The sequence below is a fragment of the Dendronephthya gigantea genome, unplaced genomic scaffold, assembly GCF_004324835.1.
Source record: "Dendronephthya gigantea isolate DGI-Jeju-01 unplaced genomic scaffold, DenGig_1.0 000013F, whole genome shotgun sequence".
Classification (NCBI taxonomy): Eukaryota; Metazoa; Cnidaria; class Anthozoa; order Malacalcyonacea; family Nephtheidae; genus Dendronephthya; species Dendronephthya gigantea.
The window spans coordinates 1608545-1618675 of record NW_021163023.1 but is presented as its reverse complement, the minus strand read 5'-3'; the positions used below and the strand labels follow the sequence as shown (position 1 = coordinate 1618675).

At 38.1% G+C, this 10131-nt stretch overlaps 2 protein-coding genes across 2 annotated transcripts; both read left to right on the top strand.

Moving 5' to 3' along the window:
• Positions 1 to 4854: 4854 nt before the first annotated feature.
• Positions 4855 to 8127, top strand: LOC114519421 (serine/threonine-protein phosphatase 6 regulatory ankyrin repeat subunit A-like; the record flags this gene model as incomplete). Its single annotated transcript, XM_028539547.1, has 2 exons — positions 4855 to 7422; positions 7495 to 8127. Coding segments are annotated over exons 1-2 (3087 nt in total), but the record flags the coding sequence as incomplete, so codon positions are not given.
• A 330-nt stretch (positions 8128 to 8457) lies between these two features.
• Positions 8458 to 9993, top strand: LOC114519419 (serine/threonine-protein kinase 24-like). The gene is made up of 2 exons (XM_028539545.1): positions 8458 to 8868; positions 9175 to 9993. Exons 1-2 carry the CDS (start codon positions 8458 to 8460, stop codon positions 9991 to 9993), a joined length of 1230 nt encoding a protein of 409 aa, XP_028395346.1.
• Positions 9994 to 10131: the final 138 nt, after the last annotated feature.

Genomic DNA, 10131 nt, shown 5'->3' with positions numbered 1-10131 from the left:
GGGGAATCTCGCTCCCGGGAGGATGACGTCATTGAGATAACATAATGATCAAGTGATTGCATGACGAACTAATAATATTGGATAATTCATATTATAAAATAACATGTATATAACGCGTGTTCTGATTTGTCGAAGCCCGTGTTTGGATAGCCTGCAATGCAGACTATATATTGGGGTATATATATATACCCCAATATATAGTCTGCGTTGCAGGCTAGTGTTTGGATCAGGCCATCAAAACAGGGAAATTTCGCGGGAATTTAAAAACAAATTTATCATGGTTTGTTATTTTATAAAACAATTACTTAATGGTTTCCGTGTTTGGATGATCTGATCCAAACACATGGGAATGTTGGATATTATCAGTTGCTCGAGTTAAGAAAAGCTCGCAAAACACTCGCCTTCGGCTCGTGTTTCGCGCGCTTTTCCTAACTCTCGCAACATTCCCGCGTGTTTGGATCAGGCCATCCAAACACGGAAACCATTAAGTAATTGTTTAATATCATTGAAGATACTTGATTTCGTGAGCGAAGATTGGGTTAAAGATTTTTATCGAAATTACATTTGTGTCGTCGAAGTTGTAGGATATAAACCATGTAAAGTAAGAAGTTAATGATATAATAACTCTGTTTAGTCAGTAATTCGGCCATCACTACAGAACTGAGACGCAACTGTTAATCTCATGCGATCATTGAGTATGTAGCAGTGTTGGTTAACCGTAGAGACCCATACAGTAACTAGGTCCTAGGATAGCCCTAGAATAGTTAGTATAACAAGATGGCAAAATCGAGGGTGCGTATTCATACATTCGTCTTGTGTGCCTGACTGATTTCTTTTATAGGCAATTATTTTTACGGTTATAAGAACATATAAATATATCCTAAGTTGACCCTTCCTGGGCTGTGGTCGAAACCATGCATAGCTATCTCGTTGTTTAGAATGTTGTAGGGTATTAATCTTCAAAGATGATGTGAAATTATTTTGGCACACAGCCATATGGGCTTATCTAGTTAATATTTATCTGACTGGTGCATCTGAGTTCTCGCATATGAAGGGCGGTCTCGAAAATTTGGAAATCTAAAAACCCGAAAATGCGTTTTCAGTGAATATTTTGTGACAAATATACGTATGAAATCCAGAACCCCCCCCGCCGTTATTTCCCAAAATATACACAAATATACCAGTCATTCAGTAATATATATATATATATATATATATATATATATATATATATATATATATATATATATATATATATACACCCATTTGCAAAAACGTTGGCCGCAGATAGATAGATAGATAGATAGATAGATACTCGAAATCTAATTAGAATTGCATATGTTTTGTAATATGATTGAAATCCCATGCAAATGTAATCATATGCAATTCTAATTAGACTTCGAGTATCTATCTATCTATCTATCTGCGGCCAACGTTTTTGCAAATGGGTGTATATATATATATATATATATATTATATTATATATTATATATTATATATTATATATATATATATATATATATGTATTATTATATATTATTCATAATTGTTAAGGAGCATACACAGTCTATATTATCTATTATTATTAACCTTTAGACATAGATAAGATTTGAAACATGAAGTGACGAACCTTTTAAGCCCTGTTTACACTACAGTCGACTGCACTCAATTTATAGGTAGGGCACGTACAGCTAAAATGGGTACCTGTGCCCGTACACAGCCTTTGTTTTGGTAGCCTGAACACTAATAAAAATGGGTACGGATACCAATTTTAGCCATGCTATGCCAATGAATTGAGCATAGTGTAAACAAGGCTTAAGTCAGTGAAGTAAGATATTTTCATTAATGTTGATCAGAGTGGAAGTTATAATCACTGCGCACTGAGAAGAAGGCAACTGTGCTACAAGGCTTTATTACCATTATACAATTCTATTGCAAGATATTACTAATGATGAAAGCAGACTTCAATTATGCATATGATGCCACTCAGAATGACAATCAACTTTGTCAACAATAGTGGCATACCAAAATTTGGGATAGTAAGCATAATTAAAATAAAGTATTAGTAAAAAGAAGTTAAACCTATTTTTAGTCGAACAGACTTATAGTTACAGACTATATTCCATCTCTTTATATCTTGACCAATATCCTTGGTCAACCTCCAGTGCGACCAGATCTTGTACTGTTCTAGATTTTTTTACCAGCCATGTAGACAGCCCCATGTGGTATTACCACATTTAGACCTAGGCTGAGAGTCATGACCAGCAGTCTAATGTGAGGTGCTTTGGTTAAACAATATGCATATGTGGCCACAATGTAGCTGTGCATGTCCCAGACTCTGTCCCCCCCCCACATATGAATCATATAATATATAATGTATTTATCTCAAGAAATTGTAACAATACTATAAAGCTATAAAGCTGTCACAGGAAATTTGCCCCCCCCAAAAATTTGCCCCCCCCCAGGCCAAATTTCCTAGGAAATATGGCAATTTCCTAGGAAATATGGCCCGGGGGGGGGCAATTTTGGGGGGGCCAAATTTCCTGGGACACCGGAATATTGCAGGATATTGTTATTCTTTATTAGTTCTATCATTATATCATAAATGGTCAAATTATTACTAAGTTGTAAACAAATGTAGTGTAAACAAATACTTACTTTAGTGTGCGGAGTGCACACGTAATGTGCACTCGTCAGTATTCTGGCTGTTTATTTCATCAAGTTATGTCAGATTATGTCTTTCTCCTCTACACTTCCACGTTTCAGTGATATGCTTAGAAAATCTATTGTATACTTTTTTGGCAATATAGATTGACAATAGGGATTGAAAATCTTCGACTTCAATAGTAAAGCAGCTTCTTTAACTTAATCAACACGACGTCACAGAATACCTATCAGAAGTAGAACTCCTGCACTTTTTGCGTAAGTGTGATTCGTCATGATTCGTCACTTAGCAAGTGCATTTTTTTGAGGTAGTCACCCCCCTGCCAGTACTTAAAATGGGTTGATTTTAGACATTGGCAGGGGGGTGACAGCCTCAAAAAAATGCACTTGCTAAGTGACGAATCATGACGAATCACACTTACGAAAAAATAGTATAGACAATCTGAGGTATAGAGTTCTACTTCTGTTAGGTATTCTGTGACGACGTACTGTCTCGATAAACAAGGGGGAATTTCGTTTTAGACCAATCAACAAGTTTGTTTACATTTTCAGTAACCCAATCAGAATGCATAAATTTTGATAAAAAGTACGATATATACCGTTTTACATGAAGTATTTGCATGAGGTTTACATGAAAATGTAAACACATATGGCGATTAGTTTAAAACGAAATTCCTCCTTGTTGTCTCGACAACGGACAGCTTACTGTTTTTGATCAAAGATCGCACTTCTTTTTCGTGGGATCTGCAGGAAGGCTACATTTACATACTCATATCTTTACTTGCCGTCATGATAATTATCCCATTTATTATATTCATTTTGAAATCAATGGTGTTTCTTGCAATCTGATTGGTTAATATATCTAAATAGTGTGATTGATTCCCAAATCCCACTATTTTTGAGCATTAATCACATCATTTATAATAAAAATCGAAATTACTGATTTTGCCGAACAATTTTTGGCGGTCATCTTGAAAATTCCGAACTCACCGAAATATCGACTTAGCATGCAGACCTAAAATCGATTTTCTAAAAATCGAATAAGCGTAGTGTTTTAATTAAAGTTGTCTGACGTTCTCTGTTTTTAATAATTTAGTTTGGAATAAATTCGAACCGTTCTCATCTTAAAACTACATTAGTTTAGCTATAAACGCTAGAACGTTTGCTTTGCTTTTTTAGATTCTTAGTGTGCTATTTTGGCCCATAGTTTTACAGCGTAGTCGTTTTTCTCGAAGATGGTGGTCTGGCCATATTATAATATCGTTATAAGCACTAAAGAAGCCTGTAAAACAATGATATAAGAATGATAAAGACCCTCGAAGAGGAACTCAAAGGAGGAGACATGCAAAACAAAGAATGTGATGATGGTAAGAATTATAGAATACTGTACTTCCTAAACCCAGCGTCCACCCGTTTTGAACGCCCGAAAGTCGAGGACATATAAAACGTTCTGAACACCTCCTTCCCCGAATGAGATTTCCTTCAACACGGCAAGGCATGTTCTTTTAAAAGTTTTATCTTAATGCTGCATATATAGGTATCGAAAAGAAGCAAGAAGTAAGTGGAAGTACAAATGTCTGTGAAGAAGAGAAACAGAAATTTTGGGAGCAAATAAGAAAGCAAGTTGAATGTGGCGAAAACAAAGAAGATCGTTGGAAGAAGACAATTCTTTGGCGTGCTTTTCAGTTTAGTCCAGTAGATCAAGAAATTGTTAAATATTTAGTTGACCATGGAGCAGACATTTATTCCAAGAACGAGGATGATGAAACAGTTCTGTGTGTTGCGACGAGAAATGGTTTATTTGATCTTGTTAAGTATTTTGTTCAACATGGCCCTGAACATAATTTTCAAGACGATTCCAAAGTTCTTCAGAGTGCAATACAGTCTCGATCATTAGAAATTGTGAAATATTTCATTGAGGATTGTGGTGTTCATGTAAATTGTAAAGGTAAGTCAGGCAAAACTGCTTTACATCATGCTGTTGATGTTGGTGAAACAGACATTGTCAAATATTTCGTTGAACAATATGGCGCTGATGTAAATGACAAGGATAAAGGAAGATGGACAGCGTTAAACCCTACTGTTACTGAAGGCACGCTAGAAATAGTAAAATACCTTGTTGAAATGGGCGCTGATGTAAATGGCAAAAAAACAAATGGGTGGACAGTGCTACACTCTGCTGTTACTGAAGGTACTCTAGAGATAGTAAAATATCTTGTTGAAAATGGCGCTGATGTAAATGGAACGAGTACTAACGGGAGATCAGTGCTGCACAGTGCTGTTGTTACTAAAGGTGCGCTAGAAATGGTAAAATACCCCCTTGAAAACAGCACTGATGTAAATGGAAAGGATAATAACAGAAAAAAAGTGTTGCATTCTGCTGTTACTAAACGCACGCTAGAAATGGTAGAATATCTTTTTGAACATGGCGCTGATGTAAATGGAAAGGACACTAACGGCTGGTCAGTGCTTCACAGTGCTGTTACTGAAGGTGCGCCAAAAATAGTAAAATATCTTATTGAACATGGCGCTGATGTGAATAGCAAGGATATTAAAGGCTGGAAAGTGCTACACGCTGCTGTTGCTAAAGGTATGCTAGAAATAGTAAAATATCTTGTTGAACGTGGCGCTGATGTAAATGGCAAATATACTCATGGATGGACAGTTTTGCACTATGCTGTTACAGAAAGTACGCTCGATATAGTAAAATATCTTGTTGAAAACGCCGCTGATGTTAATGCAACGAATACTGACGGGTGGGCAGTCTTGCACTATGCTGTTACTGAATATGCGCTAGAAATGGTAAAGTATCTTGTTGAACATGGCGCTGATGTAAATGGCAAGAATACAGACGGATGGACTGTGTTGCACAGTGCTGTTACTAAAGGTACGTTAGAAATAGTAAAATATCTTGTTGAACATGGCGCTAATGTAAATGGAAAGAGTACTAACAGGAGGACAGTGTTGCAGAGTGCAGTGTTGCGAAGTGCTTTTGCTAAAGACTGGCTAGAAATCACCAAATGTCTTGTTCTAAGCGAAACTGACATAAATGGCAAGGATATTGACGGGAGGACAGTGCTGCACTCTGTTGTTACTAAAGATACGCTAGAAATGATAAAATACCTCGTTGAAAACGGCGCAGATGTAAATGAAAAGGATTATGACAGGAAGACAGTGTTGCACTCTGCAGTCACTGAAGGTACGCTAGAAATAGTAAAATATCTTGTTGAACATGGCGCTGATGTACATAGCAAAGTTATTGGAGGGTGGACAGTGCTGCACGCTGCTGTTACTGAAGGTACGCAAGAAATAGCAAAATATCTTGTTGAAAAGGGCGCTGATTTAAATGGCAAGTATACTCATGGATGGACAGTCTTGCACTATGCTGTTACTGAAGGTACGCTTGATATAATAAAGTATCTTGTTGAAAACGGCGCTGATATAAATGGAATGAATACTGACGGGTGGACAGTCCTGCACTATGCCGTTACCGAAGGTACGCTAGAAATTGTAAAATATCTTGTTGAACATGGCGCTGATGTAAATGGACAGAATATTGACGGATGGACAGTGTTGCACAGTGCTGTTACTAAAGGTACATTAGAGATAGTAAAATATCTTGTTGAGAACGGCTCTAATGTAAATGGAAAGAATACTAACGGGAGGACAGTGTTGCAGAGTGCTTTTGCTAAAGACAGGCTAGAAATTACTAAATATCTTGCTCAAAGCGGAGCTGACATAAATGGCAAGGATATTGAAGGGGGGAGAGTACTGCACAGTGCTGTTGTTACCGAAGATAGGCTAGAAATGGTAAAATACCTTGTTGAAAACGGCGCTGATGTAAATGGAAAGGAAAATGACAGGAAGACAGTGTTGCACTCTGCAGTACCTAAAGGTACGCTAGAAATAGTAAAGTATCTTTTTGAAAATGGCGCTGATGTAAATGGAAAGGACACTAACGGGTGGACAGTGCTTCACAGTGCTGTTGCTAAAGGTACGCTAGAAATAGTAAAATATCTTTTCCGAAACGGCGCGGAAATAAATATCAAGGATATTTACGGGTGGACAGTGCTTCATAGTGCTGTTGCAAAGGGTTCGCTAGAAATAGTGAAATATCTTGTTGAACATGGTGCTGATGTGAATAGCAAGGATATTAAAGGATGGACAGCGCTGCACGCTGCTGTTACTAAAGGTACGCTAGAAATAGTGAAATATCTTGTTCAAAATGGCGCTGATGTAAATGGCAAGTATACTCATGAATGGACTGTCTTGCACTATGCTGTTACGGAAAGTACGCCTGATATAGTAGAGTATCTTGTTGAACATGGTGCTGATGTAAATGGAACGAATACTGACGGGCGGACAGTCTTGCACGATGCTGTTACTGAAGGTACGCTAGAAATGGTGAAATATCTTGTTGAAAGTGGCGCTGATGTAAATGGTAAAAGTAATGAGGGGGAGACAGTGTTGCGCTCTGCAGTTACTGAAGGTACGCTTGAAGTGGTAAAATATCTTGTTGAAAACGGCGCCAATGTAAATAGCAAAAATGCTCACGGGATGACAATCCTGCACAGTGTTGTTGTTACTGAAGGTACGTTAGAAATGGTTGAATACCTCGTTGAAAATGGCGCAGATGTAAATGGAAAGGATAATGAGAAGAAGACAGTCTTGCACTCTGCAGTTACTAAAGGTACGCTAGAAATAGTAAAATATCTGGTTGAACAGGGTGCTGATGTAAATGGAAAGGATACTAACGGGTGGACAGTGCTTAACAATGTTGTTACTAAAGGTACGCTAGAAATAGTGAAATATCTTGTTGAACATGGCGCTGATGTAAATGGCAAGAATATTAAAGGATGGACAGTGCTGCACGCTGCTGTTACTGAAGGTAGGCTAGAAATAGTGAAATATCTTGTTGAACGTGGCGCTGATGTAAATGGCAAGTATACTTATGGATGGACTGTCTTGCACTATGCTGTTACAGAAAGTACGCTTGATATAGTAAGATATCTTGTTGAACATGGTGCTGATGTAAATGGAACGAATACTGACGGGTGGACAGTCTTGCACGATGCTGTTACTGAAGGTACGCTAGAAATGGTGAAATATCTTGTTGAAAGTGGCGCTGATGTAAATGGTAAAAGTAATGAGGGGGAGACAGTGTTGCGCTCTGCAGTTACTAAAGGTACGCTAGAAGTGGTAAAATATCTTGTTGAAAACGGCGCCAATGTAAATAGCAAAAATACCCACGGGATGACAATCCTGCACAGTGTTGTTGTTACTGAAGGTACGTTAGAAATGGTTAAATACCTCGTTGAAAATGGCGCAGATGTAAATGGAAAGGATAATGAGAAGAAGACAGTCTTGCACTCTGCAGTTACTAAAGGTACGCTAGAAATAGTAAAATATCTAGTTGAACAGGGTGCTGATGTAAATGGAAAGGATACTAACGGGTGGACAGTGCTTAACAATGTTGTTACTAAAGGTACGCTAGAAATAGTGAAATATCTTGTTGAACATGGCGCTGATGTAAATGGCAAGAATATTAAAGGATGGACAGTGCTGCACGCTGCTGTTACTGAAGGTAGGCTAGAAATAGTGAAATATCTTGTTGAACGTGGCGCTGATGTAAATGGCAAGTATACTTATGGATGGACTGTCTTGCACTATGCTGTTACGGAAAGTACGCTTGATATAGTAAGATATCTTGTTGAACATGGTGCTGATGTAAATGGAACGAATACTGACGGGTGGACTGTCTTGCACGATGCTGTTACTGAAGGTACGCTAGAAATGGTGAAATATCTGGTTGAAAATGACGCTGATGTAAATGGCAAGAATACTAACGGTGAGACAGTCTTGCACGCTGCTGTCGATGCTGGTGCATTGGAAATTGTCACGTATTTACTTGAACAGGGTGCTGACATAACTCTGAAAGGTAAAATCAGTGTTCATACTCTTGGCATTGACATCCTCAAGATGGCTGTTCGGAAAAATTCAGTTGTTTTGGTCAATCTTCTGTTGCAAAAGAACATGGCTGTGTGGAGAGCTGGAACATTTCTTGTTGAAGGCAAGCAAATGAGTCTTCTTGAATGGAGTATTCACCTTGGTCATGATGAAATTGCAACTATCCTCAAAAGGTCCATAAAACATCGTGAGAAACTTGAAATATTGAAAACAATGAACTGCAACCAGTTAGAAAAGGTAAATTGAAAAAAAAGTATATCAAACGTATATGAGGATGTTTTAATGGTTTTTGCAGTTAGGAGTTTATTAGGAGTTTACGATCTACGACGCCGCGGATGAACGACGCGTATCTGGATTCCGTAAACAGTCAGTAGCATCTTTAAGTTTTAATCTTTGGTGGCATGATTTAACTCGTTACCAGACTGCGACTCCGCAATTAGGTTTTTGTCCTTGTGGTCTCGTTTGCGCAAACGCGGACCACAATGCGAGTAACTTAAAATTTAGATTTTTCATTTGCAATAACCATCTCTTTCTCCTATATAGGTTGAAACACCGATGCAGGCTTTTGTCGCAAAGAATCAATTCAAAATTGGCGGTGGTGGTTTTTCTTGTGTCTATGTTGGTCTCATGAAGGATGGAAGTGAAGTTGCTGTTAAGAGAATCTTGGTTCAAAGTGAGGATGAAACAGTTGAAAACGAAAACGAAATCATGAGTCTCATGGAAACAAACAACTCTCCATTTATAGTGAAATATCGACATTTTCACCGTGACGATACCTTCATGTATCTTATTGTTGATCTTTGCGAAGAAACTTTGAGGGAACTTGTTCAAGCATGCAGTATTGAACATCTACAAGAGCACGGTCCACGAATGATTAAGGAAATTTTATCAGGACTCGAGTTTCTTCATGGTAAAGGAATATTGCACAGAGATCTAAAACCATCAAACGTCCTGGTTGATATCGAAGGTCGCATGAAATTGGCAGATTTTGGAATAAGCCGCGTTCTAAAAGACGATGACACGACAGTTGAAACATTTGCGAAAGGTACTCCTGGATGGATGCCACCGGAAGTAATTGAAGCAATAGACAAAAACGAAAAGAGTCGTTTCAAAACGAAATCAGATGTTCAGGTCGCGGGTATGATTGCTTTTTACGTCTTAACTAAAGGTGAACACCCTTTCGGAACTAAGTTAGATCGAATGAAAAACATTTCAATAGGAAACTCTGTCAGTTTGGAGAAACTTGGTGATCGCGAAGCTCGTAGGTTTGTGTCGTGGCTGATTAATCACAAGATTCATGATAGACCTTATGCTCACGAAGCACTGAGAGATTCTTTCGTTAATGCAGAATCAGTTCTGTAAGGGCACTTGAAAAGTACTCGAGAATAAATAAAGATGTTTGAAAATAGCTTGAAGAATAGAGCAATGCATCATATTTGCCGGTGAGCTGAGATTCGACGAGGCGTGAGATGACTTTGACGTTGTGAAATGAGTATATAA

Excerpts from the sequence above, each read along its gene's own strand:
- LOC114519419 (XM_028539545.1), top strand. The coding sequence starts at position 8,458 with ATGGTGAAATATCTGGTTGAAAATGACGCTGATGTAAATGGCAAGAAT. Across the intron at positions 8,869-9,174 it reads ACTGCAACCAGTTAGAAAAG|GTTGAAACACCGATGCAGGC; the intron begins GTAAATTGAAAA and ends TCTCCTATATAG.